The following is a 20,750-nucleotide window of genomic DNA, read 5'->3' on the forward strand; positions in this document are numbered from 1 at the left end:
GCGCCGGTGGCTCACTCCTGTAATTCTAGCTACTCAGGAGGCTGAGATCTGAGAATCATGGTTCAAAGCCAGCCTGGGCAAGAAAGGCAGTGAGACTCTTTTCTCCAATAAACCACCAGAAAACTGGAGGTGGTACTGTGGGTCAAGTGGTAGAGCGCTAGCCTTGAGCTGAAGAGCTCATGGACAGCACCCAGGCCCAGAGTTCAAACCCCAGGACCAACAAGAACAAACAAAAAGAATGAAGAAATAGTCAGGTGTCAGTGGCTCATGCCTATAATCCTAGCTACTCGGGAGGCTGAGATCTGAGGATTGCAGTTTGGATCCAGCCCAGACAGGAGCATCTCTGTAAGACACTTCCAATTAACCAGCATAAAGCCAGAAGAGGATCTGTGGGGCAAATGGCAGAGTGATTGCCTTGTATGAAAAAGCTAAGGGACAACACTGGAACACACACACACACACACACGCGCGCGCACACACACACACACACACACACACACAGTGAGGAAATAAGGATGGAACAGTAAATCTTTGGCATTACAACCTTTGCAACAAACAGTAAGGAGAGCCATCAACCAGAAAGTCATTCAATTCTTACTGCTTAACCCAAGGCTACTCTCTGTAATGAGGACGATGGTTAAAATGGTATACATGGGCTAAACTGTTATCTTCCTCATGGCATGTCTATGTTGCATGCTCTCTTTCTCCTCTATATTTCTTTTCTCTCATCTATCATCTTTTCCATCATCTATACTCATGTTCATGTCTTGCCTGAATTCTTCTCCTATCAGATGCAAGGACTGATGTGTTTAGCTACCCTAAACTTTCTCGTATATATGTGTTGGCAGGGAAATTAAGGGTTAAGTATGTCTTTTTCTGACTTGGACTCATTGAATGGTTACAGAGAGAGGTATTCATAAGGATGTCCTACCTTTTAGGGATGAAACCAGACCATATATTTAGCATACCATTTTTGTATCTACCCTGAGGAACACACATGGGCCTGAGTATTCTTCCTCCTCCTCCTCCTTCTCTTCTTCCTCCTCCTCCTCTTCCTCCTCTTCCTCCTCTTCCTCCTCCTCCACTTCCTCCTCCTCCTCTGCCTCCTTCTCCTCCTCTTTCTCTTCCTCTTCTTCATCCCTTTTCTCCTGCTCTTCTGTTTTTCTTTTTGTGCCAATACTGATGCTTGAACTCAGGGCCTAGGCCCTATCTCTTAGCCTTTTCCACTCGAGGCTGGCATGCTACCACTTGAGACACAGTTCAATGGAGATAAGCAGCTCATGGACTTTCTTACCCAGGCTTGTTTCAAACTGTGATCCTCAGATTTCAGCCTCCTGAGTAGCTAGAATTATAAACATGTGCCACTGGTGCCTGGCTTTTCCTCAGATTTTTCTTGTATCTGCTCCTGAGAGTTTTCCAAAGTCAAATCAGCATGGTGTGCCATCTCTCAAACAGAAGGGATTCTGGGACAAGGAGGATGCGCTTTGGGGGAGCATAGGCTTTTCTCTAGGGCTTTCTAGATCAAAGGTCAGAGATGCAAAGTTCCTTAGCCTAGTGCCTGTAGATCTGGGACATCCAAATCCCTTAGAGAATGTGTTTGAATGCAAATTTCATGGCCAGGCTCCATTTAGGTTTACTGACTCAGATCCTGAAGAATAGAACAGATCTATATTTAAATTAATAACCCCAAGTCGTTTTGTAAACAAAACGAAACAAAAAAGTTTGGTAATTACTATACTGCTTCATTGCCCTTTCTTTAGGAAGACAACACTCAATGTCAACATTAAGTCCTTTTACCTCCCAACCATCTCTTGCATTTTCTCCTCTCAGTGTGTACTAGCTACTAGTCATTCCTGCACTACCAGCATCTATGCTCTAGACTACTGCAGCAGCCTCAAACCTCTCTGGGCCACAGAGCAATCAAAGTGGCCAGGTCTATCTAAGTCTGATCTGTATACTTCCCATCCCAACGCCCTTGATCAAGTCCTTCTAGTGCTTTCTAGAATGAGCACACACTTCACAAGGTCAGAGGGTCTGTGTAAGTGGCTACACATCAATCTTCCCAGACACAATTCAGTGCCACCTCAATGGGCCTTCTCTCCCAAGGCAGTCCCTTCTTGCATCATTCCTCCCTTCCTAGCCTTCAGGCTCAGCTGATACCACATCTGCAACAGATTATCCCATCTCTCCACAGCTGCAATTTTCATTGAATTATCTGGTACTTTGGTTAAGTGTCTCTTCAAGGAGGCAAATTTCCCACAAAGGTAGGAACCATGTTTCTTCATTATTGTAGCCCAAATACTTGGCATGCATGTAGTCAGCTCTAAATACCTGCTCCTCTCCTCCATACAGCAATGTTCAGAAGATCCTGGGATAGATCAGAGCTTTGTGATTCTCAGGATGCATCCGCCTATTCTTTCATCATTACACATTCATCTGAATATGTAATTTCACGTGCTAGTTAGAGCTGAAACTCTAGGCTTACTAGAAGTTACATAGCACAAAGTAGACATTTTTGGTAATGATTCTAATACTTTTCTGAACACTTGGAATATATCACTTCTCTTCACTCAATAAAACTATCTCACAATACTATGAAATTTGTGCAATTTATTTAATCACTTAGTCACAATACAAATTATTAAAAAAAAAACACTGGTGGCTCACATCTGTAATACTAGTTACTTAGGAGGCTGAGATCTGAGGATCCCAATTGGAAGCCAGAAAATTCTGTGAGACTCTTACCTCCAACGAACCAGCAAAAAGCCACAAGTGAAGGTGTGGCTCATGGTAGAACACCAGGCTTGAATGAAAAAGCCAAGTGAGAGTGTGGGGCCCTGAATTCAAACTTCAGTACCAATAGTAACCCCTTCTCCCCCTCAAAGCCAAAAGAAAACAAAAATCCCTCGATCTATGTGCCAAATGTACCCCCTTGTTCTTATATAGCTTATGTTCTTACATAGCTTATACATATATAAAGTTTATGAGCTTTATGAGTCCTATATGTTTATGAGTTTTACCCAAGGGGTGGTTGAGTGTGAGATGGAGACACCGAACAGGGAGATTAAGGTCTAGTCTCTGGGGTGGCAGGTCCAGAGGATAGGAAGGCTGGATGAGTTTGGAGAGCAGGCTGTAGGGAGCAGGGCCAGGGAAACCGACGAACTGAGCATTGGGTACTGAATGCGTAGGGGATCAGCTAGTTCTGCCTAATTCTCCTCTTATGAATTGAGGCTTGATCCACCCATACTCTGGACCGAGTCTTCTTGCACTGTATGAGGGGTGGCTGAGATTGGTTCCTGCTGGCCTCTGAAGATAAACATGACTTTGAATGGCACCACATGTACTTGTATGAAGCCAGTATAATCTAGTACTCTTCTTAGAGCAATATTAAGTATCATCACCACCAGCAGTTTTTACTCATTTCTTTATTAATATAGAAAAGGAGCCCAAGGCAGCTGGACCAGTAGTACAAAGCACCAGGAGTTAATACTATTCTGGTGAAAGGGTTGGCTTTACAAAAGTGAAGGAGCAGGGAGGAGCTGCCCTGCTTCTGGGGCCAGGCCCAGCCTACTACCCAGAACTTCAGAGCAGCATCTGGAATGAGCCCCTTGGAAAGGGCTGACAGGTAATCTGAGGATGGGATGAGCTGGAGACCAGGGGGTAGAAGGCAGGAATGAAGGATCAGGCAGTAAAAATCATCTTGTGGCTGCTAAGAATAGAGAACTATGGGCTTGAGGCTTCCCACTGGATCATGGGCAGGGGCTCCCAGTGGCCCTCAGCTCTAGGAGCAGGTAGAAAAGTGCTGTGGATTAGTGGGCATGGCATATCCGGACATGGCCCTGGGGTGGAAGGGTCTTTTTCCCTTCTCTCCACTAGGAACCACCTTATCTCTGCACTACATGGGGGCTTCAGGGCCCAAGGCACAAAGGGAGGCCCAGAGTCCTCCCATTGGGAGGAAGACAGGGCAAGGAAAGACTATTTGAGTGTACTCAGCTTTTGCCATCAAGAGCAAGACACGGAGCATGAGAAGAGCATGCCTGTTTAACAGGGCTAGAATAGGGGGGCAAAGAAAGGCTTGAATTTAGACAGTGAGTAGGATCAGCCCATGACAATGGTGTCTGTCTCAAGCCTTAGCAAATCAAGTCTGCAACCACATGTAGTCCTGGGTTCCAGAATTCATATCACAGAAGTGTGTTATGTTACATCTAAACTGTTTCCTTCATCTGCCAATGAGGACTTGAGAGATGACCTTTTAGGTCATGGAGTGGAACTCTGCAGATAAATGGAAATCTAGGGCCTGCTTTTGGTAGGTAAAGTGGTACCAGATCTCAACCAAATCCTGGACAGAGGTGAGGAGTGATATAGAAAGATGTTCTTGCATAGAACCCATTCCCAGAAACACTCTAGTGTTAGGAAAGAAAGGCTGTTAGGGGCTCTTCTCTGCCCATAGGAAGGAAGGCCACACACAGAGGCAACATGGCTCGATGCAATCTCTTCATAATGACTAACTGCTAACACATGGTGTGGGCATAATGGGGTGGCCTTGGGCAATTCTTTTCATTCTTCCCTAGGTTGGGGAGTTCAAGGCTTCTTGTGGCTTCTGCCTCTTGCCCTCAGCATAGGATCAAGAGTGCTCTTATTCAGTGTGGTCCTATCTTGGGGACAGTCCAAGACTCTGCCTGGCTGGCACATGTTAGTTGGTGAGGAAAGGACAGAAGGGGTGACTAAGCAGAGAGGGAGACAAGAGTGACTCTCTGGCTTTCTCCTCTTCCTCTAGTGAGAGCAGCTCAATCAACCGAGTCACAGATCTCCTCCACCACAGCATTGAAGATGTGTGGCTGGTCAGCATAGACATGGTGCGATGCACCCTCTATTTCCTGTGGAGAGAGGACCCACCAGGGTAGAACATTCTTTAATCCCAGGGCTGGAAAGCTATACCACCAATTTCTTCTCCCCTCAGACTTGCCTGCCCCTTCTCTTCCTCCTCCCTCCCCACCCCCAGCTCCACCTTTCTTCCTAGTGAGACTTGAATCACAATACCCTGTGTTACTTCTTTAGCCATCCCCTGTGTCTTTCCTTCTACATGAGCCCTGCTCTGCCTGGCTCCTTTCAGCCAAAGGCCCAGTTAACTAGAGCCTATGATTGGCAGTCAAGTTGAGCATCCTCACTGGCAGTGAAGTGGGGGTGGCAAGAGAAAAGGGGAGGTAGAAGTATAGTAGGAAGTGTTCATACATAGTGGACTCTACTCATTCCACTGCTCCTGGCTTCAGTTTTGGGTAGGATTATGGGGAGAGGTGTTGGGGAGGTTGAAGTGGCAGCATATAGCTGGCTACTTTAATAAAAACTTGTCATTTTAGGTGGGCACTTGTGGCTCATACCTGTAATCCTAGCTACTAAGGAGGCTGAGATTTGAAGATCACAGTTCAAAGCCAGCACAGGCAGGAAAGTTCATGAGACTCTTATCTCCAATTAACCACCAGAAAACCAGAAGTGGCGCTGTGGCTCAAGCGGTGAAGTGCTTGTCTTGAGCTAAAGAGCTGAGGGACAGCACCCAGGCCTAGAGCTCAAATCCTATGACCAACAACCCTTTCCTCAAAACCAAACCAAAACAAAACCCTGCAGCTTGTCATTTCTTTCTTTTTCTTTTCTTTCTTTCTTTTTTTGTGTGCCTGTACTGGGGTTTAAACTCAGGATCAGGGTGCTCTCCCCTAGCTTTTTCTCTCAAGACTGGTGTTCTACCACTTCAACCACACCTCCATTTCTGGCTTTTTGATGGTTAACTGAAGAAAAGAATCTCAGACTTTCCTGCCCAGGCTGACTTTGAACCTTGATCCCTAAATCTCAGCTAGGATTACAGGCATGAAGACACCAGCAGCCAGCTAGCCAGAAGCCCCTATTTGTGACATTATAGATAGAGCCATACTTGCCAAACCCACCCACTGACTTATCTCAGTCTGCTCATTTTCAGCTCACTCTAATTATCCTCTCCAGCTTCCCCCTCCCTCCCTTCCCAGGGCTAAGAGTTGATTGACCAATAGTCAATCAATATGCTGGCATTTGATTCATGACTCAAATGGATGGGTCAACGTACCATGTCTCGGACATAGGAATCTGGCCGCTGCATCTTCACCTTTTTCCCTGTACTGGTGTCTATCCAGGTGTTTGCCCCATAGATCATTGTGATGGGCACATCTTTTCGAATTAAGTGAATTCTCTCCAACATGGGACGCCGAGCCCAGCCGAATGACTCCATCATGGCTTTGAAAGCTGTTTCACCACTGGCAGAAGCAAAACAGGTTAAAGGCAATCAATACAACAATCCTGGCAGCAGAAAATGTCTACTTCTTGGTCTCTTCAGAGGCTAGAGCAATACTTTTGTACTTTTCTGAAGGCCTAGAACTGGCTCATTGAATATCAGTAACATTAGGAGATGAGTAAAATTCCATAGGTCAAACCCTACAGTGCTGTCCATCAGAATGAATTATTACTTATTCAACCAAATATTGTATGTCATGCTGGGGTGTTAGTTGGCTAGATGAAGGGCCATAGGAACAGGACAGATAAGGTAGTTGCCCTACGATAGCACGTGTTTAAGCATTAAACGATGAAATCACAGGAGTAAGAATTCATGTAAAATTTCCTGAGAATCATGAAAGCGTAGTGAGAGCTATGGAAAACACAGATTAGGGGGGAGGGAGAATTCATTTGAAGTGGACCCTGAAGAGTGAGAAATAGAGCAGTGAATAGGATCTCCTAAGGAGATTTCTGGATTACCAATCAGCCTTGTGAGGACTGGGCAAGCAGCAGTTCTGTTAAGAGAGAAGCAACAAATGCCAGTTCAGCTGCTTTCCTTCTTGGTTGTCTCCTTAGGTAGAGTGCACTGGGGTCATGTGGGAGGTATCTGTAAGGCTGGGGCAGGGACCAGCTTTCCAGGTCAGTCTATAGCTGGAGAGTGAGTTAGGGGAGAATGGGAACTATGACCTCTCCTAGGCTCTATTGTTCAGTGTAAATATATTCTGCCTAGGCTACCAGAAGCTGAAAACTTTTCCTTAAGACATTGGAACATGATAAATCCATGGTAAGTCATGGATTTTGGTATCCGACAGACATGAATTTTTCTTAGGAAATCAGGTAATCAGAAGAACATACTTTAATTTTCTCATTTCCAAGCTAGAGGTTATACTCATTGCATTAGGTCATGTTTAACAAAATGACAATACAAACAAAGCTTTGAAGTTTAGGTGAAGTGAAGTAGGTTCTCATTAAACATTTTTCCCTTTGGCTCGATTTCTTGTTTTCTGAAAGACTGATCAGAGTTGCCATGAGCTTTTCCATTATAACTGACAAGCAAGCTGAGTGCCAGAGGCTCATCCTGCAATCCCAGCTACTCAGGAGGCTGAGCTTTGATGATCACAGTTCAAAGCCAGCCTAGCAAGGAAAGACCATGAGATTCTCATCTCCAATTAACCAACAAAAAGCCAGAAGAGGAGCTATGGTTCAAGTAATAGAGCACTAGCCTTGAGCAAAAACAGCTTAAGGACAGTGCCCAGGACCAGCCCCAAAACAACACAGAAACTCATGGAGTTATAAATGCAAATAATGGTATTGAGGGTGAACAAATGGGAGCTAGTTATCCTATTATCATGTCTACTTACCCAGGACCTAAGTAAGAAGCAAGATTATTCTATGGTTTAGATTCTACAAACTCAGTCTAGAATGGAACAGATTCTGGGGAGAGGGCCCAAGTTGAGCCAGTGGGGCCTTGTGTGGGCCTGGTAAGAACCAGGAGCAAGAAGCTAGGGCTGCCTGAATTCACTGCTGAAAGTTTCTACAGCATTGCTTAACTAGAACCTTACACTAGCTGAGCTCCCACACTGCCTAAAAGCTGCCCTGTTTTGAGACAACACTGAGAGTATGGTTGGAAGGCAAATCCCCACCTTCTTCACAACTTGGGGTTCCCCTGGGTGATCTAGACAGGTGTGAAGAGTTGAGACAATGCTTCTGGATCCTGCAGCTCAAGGTGAAGCCTCTAGAAGGTGTCACCACTGCAGAGTCAGTCTCAGTCCCACAAGGCATTGCTACAGGGCAAGATTACCTCCCTGGCTTTCCCCTGCTGCCAGTATTGCCAAGACTAAGCCAGCAAGTCTGCAGGGCCTATGGCATGAGTAGCCAGGGACAGGAACTTCTCAACACCATCAAAAGAAGTAAAGGAACTTCTGCCACAGTGTTAAGTTATGTCAAAGTGCACAAAATTAAGTTAAATGCAGATTCTTATACTGAGTGATTCTACTTATAGGAACTGTGTTCTATACACATGTGTGTAAGTGCATGCAAATGAATTGATGCAAGGAAGTTCTCTGAAGCAATGTCAGAGGAGAGATTTGAAAATAAGGAGGACCCTTGGGAACTGCAAGTTGGTGACAGGTGAAGACTCCTCTCTTTGCCTTTTAAACCATACCATGCATTGCCAGGCACTGATGGCTCATGCCTGTAATCCTAGCTACTCAGGAGGCTGAGATCTGAGGATCACAGTTTAAAGACCGCCTGAACAGAGAAGTCTGTGAGACTGTTACCTCCAATTATCCACAAAAAAAAAAATCTGGAAATGAAACTGTGGTTCAAGTGGTAGAGCATCAGCCTTAAGCAAAAAAAGCTGAGTAACAGCACTCAGGCCCTTAGTTCAAACCCCATGACTGGCATATATACATATACACCCACACCAAAACAAAACAAACAAACTAAAAAACCCATATATAACATTTGGAGAAATGTCACAATGAAATCCTTCCCCATATAGCTAATATATGTTAATAAAAATAAGCAAATAAAAAATACTACATATGCCTGTTTTAAAAAAATAAAAAAAACATAGTTATGTTTTCAGCAAAAAGTAAAAAGGATTTTTTGGGAAATTTTCCCATAGGCTTCTCAGGCCAACCATTTATCTCTAGGGAAGAGGGGAGAGCTTTCCTCTAGAGATGGTCAACAAGTTTAATTAATCTATTATATTCTACACAGTCTGTGTCTATCCCTCGGGAACTCTGGAAATGATCTCTGATGGTGTCTGTGCTCTTCTGAGTCAGTACTTCATGGAAGAAGAAATAAAGCACTTCACTCTGCAGCTGGTTTTCTCTCTGAAAAGTGTCCATCCCAAGCTGACCCTGGGACCCTCACCTGGGGTTCTGCGCGTTGCAGTGGTAGATATACTCTGATATGGTGTCATCTTCAAAGAAGTCTGCAAACTTGCGCTTGAAGTCAGGCCGAAATCTCTGCACCAGGCCAGGCCCTGAGAGAGGTTTAAAAACAAACATGGAGTAGATAGTTTGGGTGTGTGTGAGAATAAGAATCCTATCTATATATGTTTAAACAAACATAATCAAATGTTATATCTAAGGATTTATTTGCTTTACAAATTTGTGTGTGTGTGTGTGTGTGTGTGTGTTGGTCCTGGGGCTTGAACTCAGGGTCTAAGTGCTGCCCCTGAGCTTTTTTACTCAAGGCTAGTGCTCTACCACTTCTAGTTTTTTGGTGGTAAATTGGAGATAATAATCATGATCCTCAGATCTCAGCCTCCCGATTAGTTAGGATTACAGGTGTGAACCACAAGTGCCCTGCCTGCTTTATGCATTTAACATTAGGGAGACAAGAGTGTAGAAGTCTGATGGAAAGTTCCAGATGACTTCAAATGACAGACTGGCTACCAAAGAAACAGAGACAGACTAACATCAGAAGAACCAGATTATTTTGAAGTCCCATGGTCTTTTCCTACAAGGATCACAAGCTCCACTTGTCTATGGATGAGATACTTTTCCTTTACAGTCTGTGCTAGGTTCTCTTTCTTTCTTGGACCCTTATGGCCTTTTAATCTTCTGAAGGTAGCAGATGAAACCATACCACTTCCCAAGAGTCCTCTCATTTTCAGGTCTGTAACAGAATACAGGTGACTTAACAACACCGGTGTTTCAGACTCAGTGCTGAGTTAGAACAATCTGTTCTTTCACCTTTCTTTACTTTATACATCCAAGCAGTGGGGAACCCAAAAACAGACTGTAAAATTGGGTCTACTGATCAACTTATCTCTCTCTCCCTTTTGGCTTTTACTCTGTGAGAAGTGGGTGGAAGGTACAGTGAGACTATCCACTAGTTCTGCCCTCTTCTCCTGGTACAGCCATCCATGGCTGACAGCCAATCACTGAACTATAACAGCTCCTGTGCCCTGCATGGGCCTGGCCAGAGTTAAGGCCAGAAAAAGGGAGAGTGGTTAGAGCAGGTAGACTCTTGGAAAAGGATATAGAGTCTGCTAGAATCCATGGGATTGGAGACCCTGACTTAATCTTCTTTCCACTTGCTCCCTCTTTGGCACCTGTGACTCCTGCTAGACTCTTCCAAAACTCCAAAACTCCTCACTTCTGTTCAAATGTTCATTCTACCCCACTCCCCATTTGGAGCCATTCTTGTGTATGTGTGTGTGTGTGTGTGTGTTGGTACTGGGCCTTGAACAGGGACTAGGTGCTGCCCCTTAGTTTTTCTTCCTTTTTTAATTTTTCATTTTTTGAATATTTTTATTATCTTTTAGTAGTTTTGCAAAGGAGTTGCCATTATGAAAAGTATATTTTGATCAATGTTACCCTTTTCAACATTCTCACCTACCACTCCTAACCCACCTTTTCCCTCATTTTTCTTAATTTTTTGGTTATCTATTTTTTTTGTTTTTGCTATTTAACAAAGCACTTCATGAATACAATGCATCTTGATCTGTGTCATTACTTCAACATATTCACCCTCCCTTGTCCTTTAGTGTGTTTTGCTCAAGTCTGGTGCTCTATACTTGAGCTATACCTCCACTTCTAGTATTTTTTAGTGGTTAATTAGAGATAAGAGTCTTACAGACTTTTCTGCTTGAGCTGACTATAAACAATGACCCTCAGATCTCAGCCTCCTGAGTAGCTAGACCTACAGACATGAGCCACTGATAGTTGGCCATTTTATTTTATTTTATTTTTTTGGAAGGGCCACATAGATAACTTTTATTCAGCCCTCATTGCTTACAATATTGAGCAATGACCATTACTATATAAATATTAGCCATAAGTATAAAATAGGGGTCACCCACCTTTTCAATAAAGGGAACTTTTATTTATTAATTAATTTATTTTTCTTTTTATTTACTTATTTTCCCTTCTCATTCCCTCCACAGTGGGGAGAGTTTGATATGGATCGTGTGAGATCAGAAGGCTGGAGCTACTTCTCCTGTTCACTATGGCTGCTTATTCCCCACTCCACTGCCTCCCTTCTATATTACTCAAAGGATTTGCTGACTATTACTTAGTGTGAAGTGACCCAGAACAGATAAGAATTGGTATTTGTGTAGGGCAGTGCATGGTTCAGAGGGCTTACCACTTTGGGTTGTGATGGAGGCTCAGGTTCTGACCCCTCCTTGCTGCAGGTGCTGAGTGATGGGAATGAGATCAGTGTTGGGTCCTGCAACTGAATCTGTAATAGGCTGTCCCACAGACCCACATGTGCAGCAGAAAAGTCCCTTCATAGCACTCAGCTCTTTCTAGGGCTCTGCCAAGGTATGGGCTAGGTATTCTGCCCTACTTGTTCCTTGCACAAGAAAACTTTTTCCATGCAGACTAAGGAAAAAGAACCTTTCTGGGACCCTACACAAAGATATTGGATCCAGATTTAATAACTTTGTGATAATGGTAGGCCCAGCCCCACTTTTTATAATAAATAGGGATGGTGGGAAAAGATGTGTGGTGGAGCTTGGTTAACTGGGACAACTTTGGTCTTAGTAGAATTTTCTTATTTGCAGATTACTCACCCCAGGGCCCAGCAACTCGAAGGACAGCCAATGGATTAGAACGTCCCAGGACAGATGCCACAGCCTTGACCCAGGTTGGAGGTGCACGGATCTCACTGGGGTCAGTTGGTCTCAGAGGAAAACCCCATGGGTCCACCAGTATAAGGTGTTTAACTCTGCATCAAAGGAGGAGAAAGGAAAATATGTTGTATTTACTTACTTGAAGGTATCATAGTACTTAAACTGCTTGAGAGATAGAGACCTATTAGAAATGAACTCTGGAAACTTCCCAGCGAGCTAGGAGTCATGAGGAAGAGGGTGGGTCTTCTTTACCTTTCAGGGTACTTGATAGAGTAAGAAGTAGCCAGAAATCCTCCCAAGCTGTGCCCCAGAAGGATCATGCTGGGGATTCCCATCGTCTCCCGCCATGTTTCTATAGAGGTCACAAACTCATCTTCAGCTCCCTCTGGGTCCCTTGGGAATGTTGGCCTTGAGCTTCGGCCAAAGCCGAGCAGATCAAAGGTGTGCAGTGTGCGGCGGGTACTCAGGGAATCCATGTTGAGGATCCAGAGGCCCACGCCGCCCCCGAAGCCATGCACCATCACCAGAGGGGTGCGGTCCTTTTGCTCAGGGCTCACAGTTACTGTCCAGATCTTGTTCTGGTTCGGAAGGGATACATAGCGGGCCAGAAACTTGTTCTGGAGACCTGGGAATAAACGAATCGCAGGGTAAACCAATAAGGCTGTGGGTTTTTTTCCCCCTTCTCCACACTCCTGGACCCTTCACAACATTCCTTAGCTCTTCCCTTCTGCAAAGACTCTCCTTGGCCAAAGTTTAGGCTAGCTCCTTTGAGCAGCTCTCTTCTTCATCATCTCTGCCCCACCCCCACCCCACCCCCCTGCTGGACCTGGTCCTTGAATTCTAGGCCTGAGCCCTGTCCCAAGCTTTTGTGTCCAAGGCTAATGCTCTACAGCTTGAGCCACAGCTACACTTCCACTTCTGGTTCTTTGGGTGATAATTGGAGATAAGAGTCTGGGGGTGGGGCTGGGAAGGTGGCTCAGTGGTAGAGCACTTGCCTTGCATGCCTGAGGCCCTGGGTTCGATTCCTCAGCACCACATAAGCAAAAACAAAAAAAGCTGGAAGTGGCGCTGTAGCTCAAGTGGTAGAGTGCTAGCCTTGAGCTGAAGAGCTGAGGAACAGAGTTCAGGCCCCACGCCTGGACCACCCCACCGCACCCAAAAAAAGAGTCTCACAGACTTTCCTGCCCAGGCTGGCTTCAAACCATGACCCTCAGTTATCAGCCTTCTGAGTAGCTAGGATTATAGATATAAGCCACCACCAGCCAGCTACTCCTTGCTCTTTTCATCTAATCAAATTCTTCATCCTCTGCCTTTAAAGTCAAAGTCCTTGACCTTCAGCAAGAATCTTTAATCAGTTTAGTAAAAACGCCTCTACTTTTGATGTCTCCAGTTAGTAATTTTCCATCCATTGGCCCCATTTATCCTACCCCTTAGCTATAAATCCCCAATTGTCCTTTTAGTATTTAGAAGTCTGATCTCTCTTCCTATAGCAAGAGACTTGAATAGATGTTTGGATTAAATAAATGTCAGAGGGGGGAAGGTGGCTCAGTGGTAGAGCGCATGCCTTTCATGCCAGAGGCCCTGGGTTCAATTCCTCAGCACCACATAAGCAAAAAGAAAAAAGCCGGAAGTGGCGCTGTGGCTCAAGTGGTAGGGTGCTAGCCTTGAGCTGAAAAGCTGAGAGACAGCACCCAGGCCCAGAGTTCAGGCCCCACAACCGGATCCAAAAAAAATAAATAAATAAATGTCAGAATCTTTTTTTTTCTTTTATGCAATACCACCTGAAGAGTTCAAATCCAAGCACAATATGTAGAGCATTTAGTCTATAGATATCATATCTCCCTAGCCTATGTGTTCAGCTCCCTTGGGACCTGCAGTGACAATAACACCCTGGCACCACATGCTCTTATAGCATTGCTCTTGACCTATGTGTGCTTGGGGCTTGACAGACAAACAGAACTGTGGTCTAGTGGAGGATGTGATGGGAGTTGACTGAGACTTGAGCTTATTCCTCTTAGACACAGAGATGCCTGGGTCCTGGACAAAGGCTTGAAAGCCCTGGCTGTTCTGTAGCTGTACTTACTCAGGTCCAAAGACAGAAGATAGCTATGACTAGGGCAGGTAGGAATGATTATAGAAGAAGCATAAGAGACTTGGCCCATGGGTCTTGTTTGAACCAGTGGCTACTACTGCTTATGGGATGACTTGTACCTATGTAACACTGCACATGAGAGCCAGCTGTGAGTTCCAAAGTTCTTTGATAAACAAGTAGTTATGGGCCAAGACAAGGTAGAACACAGGAGACAGCAATATTAGAGAATGTAGGACTGCTGGTCCTTGGGTCAGAGGTGAGAAATGAAGACGTGCTTAACTATGTGTTTTGTTTTTTGCCTGTCATGGGGCCTGAATTCTAGGTCTGGACTCTGTCCCTCAGCTCTTCAGCTCAAGGCTAGTGCTCTACCACTTGAGCCACAGAGCTACTTCTGGTTTTTTTTTGCTTATGTGGTGCTGAGGAATTGAAACCAGGGCCTTATGCATGCATGGCAAACTCTACTGCTGAGCCACCTTCTCAGTCCTTAACTATGTGTTTAAAAGAGAGGAGAGCCTGGTGTGTTCATACCTGTAATCCTAACTACTCAGGAGGCTGATATCTGATGGTCATGGTTCAATGCCAGCCTGGGCAGGAAAGGCTATGAGACTTTTATCACCAATTAGCCATCAAAAATCTGGATTGAAGCCGGGTGCTGTGGCTCTTGCCTGTAATCCTAGCTATGTTTCAAGGTTCAAAGCCACTTGGGGAGGAAAGTCCATGAGACTCTTATCTCCAATAAACCAGCAGAAAACCGGAAGTGGAGTTGTGGCTCAAGTGGTAGAGCTCTAGCCTTGAGCTGAAGAGCTGAGGGACAGCATCCAGGCCCAGAGTTCAAGTCCCATAACCATCACAAACAACAACAAAAATCTAGATTGAAGCTGTGGCCGAAGTGGTAGACTTGAGTGAAAAATGACAGGACATCACCTAGGTACTGAGTTCAAGCACCAGTACCAACATGAGAAAGAGATAGAGAGAGCAGCACAAAAGAGAGATACTAGTATAAAAAAGTGAGAATGCGCTGGGTGCTGGTGGCTCATGCCTGTAATTCTAGCTACTATGGAGGCTTAGATCTGAGGATCATGGTTCAAAGACAGCAGGCAAGAAAGTCCCTGAGGCTCTTATCTGCAGTTAACCACCAGAAAAGCAGAGGTAGCTCTGTGGCTCAAGTGGTAGAGCGCTAGCTTTGAGCTGAAGAGCTGAGGGATGGTGCCCAGGCCCAGAATTCAAGCCCTATGACCGACCCCCCCTCCCCCCCCAAAAAAAGTACAAATGAAAAATGGAGAGAGAGAGAGAGAACAAGTGAACAGGAAGAAGAGATAAAGGGGGGAAGAGGAGAGGAAAAAATTTGTGCGTGTATAGACAGCAGTATGTATAGGGTTTGAGGGGAAGCTATAGGATGTGGCAAAAGCTAACGTATGACTAGGGAGAAGCTAAGGAACTCCTACTAGGGAATATGGCGTCTGTCATGTGAATTTCCTCTCAAGTCATTGATGTGTCCTTTTCCCATCCTACCCATGGTTAGTAAGGATCAGTGGGCTCAGTGTACCCAACTCTGGGTTGACCCTGGATCCTTCTTAGACCTTCCTGATTGAGAGGTAAAGGCTGTCCCTTCTACTTACACTGAAGGATCTTGGCTTCCACATTCTTCAGTTGGGACATAGAAGTGGGGCGCCAAGTGGGCAGCCAGCTACTCAGCCAGCCTTGAGGCCTGGAACAGGGAGACACAGAGATGCTTATTGGCAACATTGGAAAGGAAACAGGTGCTTAGCTTTGCTGATGGCTACAAGTTTTCAGGGAACAGAGTGTTTCCCAGCCTCAGGAAGCCTGCCCATTGAGGCCACAGCAATAGCCTCACTGCCTGATAGTTTGTTACTCTTTCCTGGCAAATGGCTATCAACAATGTCTCCCTTGTTTTAGCAGATATTTAGAACACCATGTATACAATACCTTTTATAAGCCCTTTTCATATTTAGTATCTTATTTACCACTCCCCTTTTGTTACTGGCTATCAGTTTATTTTCAAAGAGACTAAAAAGGATAGAAAGCAACTTTTAACCAATAGTTCCTTTTTTTTTTTTTTAAACCTTCTCCAGGACAAGCTGTTCCTTTGGGGCAGAACAGATAAATTCTCATACCTCCTGCTCTCCTGGCCTTCTTCCAAACTTCTAGAAATATGCTTCATTGTGCCAGTGTCAACTGGGCCTTCAGGTAATCAGCCTACCCTAAACATGGAGTAGGGTATGCAGAGAACTGGAAGTCAGACCTGGGTTCAAGTCCAGGTGTGATTCACTAACAGGATACAGCTACCTTTAACCTTTGTTTTCCAGACTGAAACACAGTAAAAATGAATCCATCCGCTTTCCTCCTTCAAACCCAATAACTTAAATCATTGCAGAGTAGAGTTCAATCATCAGCTTTGGAATAAAGAAAACTTCTAGACCTCAACGGCAGTACTAACTTTGGCCCAACTTTACATTTAGATATGTAAGAGACCTTACCAAATGGCCACCACAAATTAGATGCTCAATGAATTAGTTTTTATTCTTCCTTTTCCATCCTATATAGAATTTCTCTTCTCTTGGACTCTCTCTGGGTGAATGAAGGGGGTGAGAGGACAGATGCCAACAGCTGCAGGAGTGGCCTAGGATGTCAGCATGAACAAGGCAGAGGTTTTCCATGGGAAAACCATTACCAACCCCATTCTGCACACGGGACACCCTTTTGCATTGTTGGATTAAACTGTTTCCTTAGAAGTCATCTAGTTCAACTTTTTTCCTTCCTTTCTTCCCTTCTTCCCTTTTCTCCTCCTTCTCCTCCTCTTTCCTCTTCTTCCAGTACTGGGGCTTGCACTTGGGACCCTAGTAGTCATTGTCTCTTAACTTTTGCACTCAAGATTGGCACCTACAGTTTCACTTCTGGCTTTTTGCTGATTAACTGTAAATAAGATTCTCAAGGACTTCCCTGCCTGTGCTGGCTTTGAACTTTGGTTCTCAGATCTTAGCCTCCTGAGTAGTTACAATTTCAGGTGAGCCACTGGCACCCAGCTCAGCTTCACTTTTTTACAAGTCAGCAAACCGATGCCTACAGAAGTCATAGAGCAAGTTAGAAAAAGGAAGGAAGTAGACCCAAATCTCAAATCTGAGTTTCTAAGTAAGTTACTCCCTGGACCTTCAACCATCAGCTTTTCCAGGCCATACACAAACTTTTACAGTACCTAATCACATTTTTACCTGTTCCTCTTTTCTGAAAGGTATTCTTTAAAGCCAGAAGACTAGAGTTCTAATTTAAATACTGCTACTTAACAGTAGTCTGACTATGGGCACATCATTTAGTCTTTCTGTATCAGTATCCCCATTTTTAAAGGAAGCTACACCAAGCCAGCCACAAAAGCTAACAAGGCTCTCTTTCAACTCGGGCAAGTGTTATATGCTTATGATCTTAGGTAAGTGGGAAGCATAGGTAGGAGGATCACATCCCAAGGCCAGCCAGGAAAAAGAGCAGGAAATTCTATCTGAAAAATAACTGAAACAAAAAAGGGACAGAGGCATAGCTCAAGTGTTCCAGCAAGCACCTGTTTAGCAGGTGCCAGGCCCTGAATTCATATCTAGAGTATATAGAATAAAACCTAGCTAAGATAAACTTTTTTTTTTTTTTTGCTGGTCGTGGATCTGAACTCTGGGCCTATGGGCTGTCCCTCAGCTCTTCAGCTCAAGGCGAACGCTCTACCACTTGAGCCACAGCACAACTTCCGGCTTTTTTCTTTTTGCTTATGTGGTGCTGAGGAATCGAACCCAGGGCCTAATGCATGCAAAGCAAGCACTCTACCACTGAGCCACCTTCCCAGTCCACCCAAGATAAACTCTTAATAAACATTTTTTCCGGGTTAAGAGTTGAGGGTCAGCGCCCAGGCCCAGAGTTCAGGCCTCACGACCAGACCCAAAAAAAAAACAATTAAAAAAAAACACATTTTTTCCCTCAGCTAAATCATAACCTGTCTATATTCCCACTGACTTGCAAGTAGCAACTCCCAATGTGTGCTGCCATTGGGAGTGGTACTCCTGATGGCTTTAGTGGGATGTGGTATTATCTCCATTTGTCTCTTCCTAGGGAGACTCAGAACCCTTGTAACATTCCACTGGAATTGCTTGTTGGCTTTAAGTATGGAGATTAAGACCATAGAATTGAGCCCAAGTCTAAAGACACAGGCTTTCTCTGCATACCATGAAGACTAAGTTAGATGATGACATCCAAACTCTATACTCCCTGCAACTGCCCAAAGTAGAGCTCAGGAGAAATGCTGTCCCATGAACAGCACCATAGTCTCCTAAGCAGATAAGATATTCCTTAGGGGAGACTTATTTGCTTTCCTTTTTTCACCCAATCTGTTACAGTTGAGGAACAGGAAGTGGTGCCTGGCATACTGTCTCTACTCAACACTATTAAGGAGATAAAGGCTATGATGTGAAATGGAAGCAAGGAGCACAGAAACCACTTAGTCATGAACTTGGACTGGCCAAGGTGGTGGCTTGTCCATCCTGGTGGAGGTAAAGTGGAAAGAGTTCTATGTTGAGAGAGAATCTTCTAAACTTCTGTGATCATAGTCAAGGCTCCTTATTTTCATGGGCATCAGCTTATTTGTAAAATGGAGCTAAATGGCCTATATCCCTTTCAGATTTGAATATTCCTCCCCTAAGTCACTGAAAAGTTATCTTTGAAAAGCAGCACTCTTCTGTAGTTTCTTCAGTCCAGGAAGCTATTTTTCATAACCTTTTGCAGCTATCAGTTCTACAGGTCTGGAGGTTGAATACTGGGTCCAGGGAAGGCCCTGTTCCGGTGAAACCAAGGCTTGGCTGAAGCTGAGTCATTCTCCCCCTAAGCAACTTTTCTTCGCTCCTACCAGACTTCCAACTGCTAGTCACACCACCTACAGGTGGCATCCCAAACTTGATGGATGCCCTTGGGTCAGTGATGAAAATAGAAACCTCCCACATTTCACAAACCAAATGCTGAGACCACTATGTTATGTCAACATAACGATTAAAAACATCTCCAGTTAGGATTGCAAATAGCAACGTGTCTTGGTGGGCGAGAACTAAAGAAACTGCACGCCATTCCCAACGCCCTGAAGCCTTCTGCTTCTTCCCACGCCATTACCCAACGGGCTGAGGGAGCCCCTTTCACCCGCACCACTGTGACCCAGAGCAAGTCGAGACAAGCACCTCAGCAACTACCCCCACATCTGCATCACATCCATTTGTTTGCGGAGTGAGGAGGGGTGGGGGGCGGGAAGCAAGCTCACCCCTGGCACCTTACCACTAAACCTGACGCCGGAGGCGAAGGAGGGGAGAACGAGTGGTGAAGACGTAAGTAGAAAGTCAGAATCCCTGAACTGCAAGCAAGCTCACCCACCATCGCTGCCCTGTCTCTGCCACCGCCTCTTCTGGGCTTAAAGCACAGCAAGCAGATGCAACCCCCAGCCCTCCCTGGAAGCCGACCTGAAAACGGAAAGGCGGGAAGGTGTCTTAAAAACTGATCCTCAGTCACAGAGTCCCAGGATGAAGGCCCAGAGAGACAAGAGAGGGAGAAAGAAAGAGACAGGATTAACTCACTGCTGCTCCAGATCGTCAGCCATAGTAAACAAGCCCTGCCGGGTCGAGCAGAGCCAGCCCATCCCTCCTCCTGACGCCAGCACCAGCTGACCCAGAAAAGTATCGGGTAACAAAGGGGGCGTGGCCGGCGCGCGCCCGGGCCCGAGGTGCAGCCGGGAGCAGGGTGGTGAACGAACCTCGCCCTGGCCCTCTGTCCTGCATGACCCACAAGTGTCGCAGCAGGGATGACTTGGGGGCGTCGTCTGCGTTGGACAGTAATCCTGCTCACACATTAGGAAGACAATGCGCAGAGATAGGTGGTTATGAAAAGCCCAGATCCTCACAGGAGCTCCATCATAATTAATTCATAATTTTGCAAGAAACAACGCAATTAAGTTCACAGGCCCTCACACTCTTTCGATTTCTTTTGTAGCTCCCTTCCCTGACATCTTCCTCTCCCCTACTCCGTGTTCCATCCAGTGGGATGTTTAAGATGTTTGTGGAGACATGGCTTACGCCTGTAAAGGGCTTGGTGGTTTGTACCCCAAGTAGATCGCCAGATTTCTAAAATTTAAAATTTAAAAAACGCCTAAGGAAATTTGAATTTTAGATGAAAGAAACCCATTTTCAAGAATAAGTGAGTTCGGGGAATGGGAAGGTGGCTCAGTGGTAGAGCGCTTGCCTTGCGTGCCTGAGGCCCTGGGTTCGATTCTTCAGCACCACATAAGCAAAAAGAAAAAAGCCGGAAGTGGCACTGTGGCTCAAGTGGTAGAGTGCTACCCTTGAGCTGAAAGCTGAGGGACAGTGCCCAGACCCAGAGTTCAGGCCCCACGACTGGACACCCCCCCCCCAAAAAAAACAAAACCAAAAGCCAAAAACAAAAAACAAAACAAACAAAAAAACCAAGAATAAGTGAGTTCAATGCAATCTTTGGAGAATAACAACATCTTGTATTTTATTTGCAGCCCTAAAACAAGATAGTATCTGCCAAGAGGGCCATTTTTCCACTCTGGAGATGAGTTTGATCCCAAAGCATTTTCCAGCCCTTGAGTTTGGGACAGAAAAGGGACACCTGGGAAGGCTAATTGATAAGGCTGGGTCTGGGGTGGGTGTGGGGATGTGGGAGGTAAGGTGGCTGGCTTCACCAGAGACTCTGCAGGCCTTTCAGGCTGGCTCAGCATGG

At 45.2% G+C, this 20,750-nt stretch overlaps 1 protein-coding gene across 3 annotated transcripts; it reads right to left on the reverse strand.

The window, feature by feature from the left end:
• Positions 1–3,407: 3,407 nt before the first annotated feature.
• Abhd4 (abhydrolase domain containing 4) lies at positions 3,408–19,675 on the reverse strand. Of its 3 annotated transcripts, none has more exons than XM_013025459.1 (7): positions 19,589–19,675; positions 15,599–15,687; positions 12,140–12,512; positions 11,828–11,982; positions 9,175–9,286; positions 6,092–6,278; positions 3,408–4,877 (listed from the first exon to the last, which is right to left on the reverse strand). In XM_013025459.1, the coding sequence occupies exons 1-7, from the start codon at positions 19,648–19,650 to the stop codon at positions 4,788–4,790; spliced, it is 1,068 nt and encodes a 355-aa protein (XP_012880913.1). In that variant the 5' UTR covers positions 19,651–19,675; the 3' UTR covers positions 3,408–4,787. The 3 variants fall into 3 exon arrangements, with proteins under 3 accessions (XP_012880913.1, XP_012880915.1, XP_012880914.1); XM_013025461.1 differs by lacking the exon at positions 19,589–19,675 and adding an exon at positions 19,475–19,550; XM_013025460.1 differs by lacking the exon at positions 19,589–19,675 and adding an exon at positions 19,389–19,467.
• Between the last annotated feature and the right edge of the window lie 1,075 nt (positions 19,676–20,750).

This window comes from Dipodomys ordii, unplaced genomic scaffold (assembly GCF_000151885.1).
Source record: "Dipodomys ordii isolate 6190 unplaced genomic scaffold, Dord_2.0 Scaffold84, whole genome shotgun sequence".
Taxonomy (NCBI): Eukaryota; Metazoa; Chordata; class Mammalia; order Rodentia; family Heteromyidae; genus Dipodomys; species Dipodomys ordii.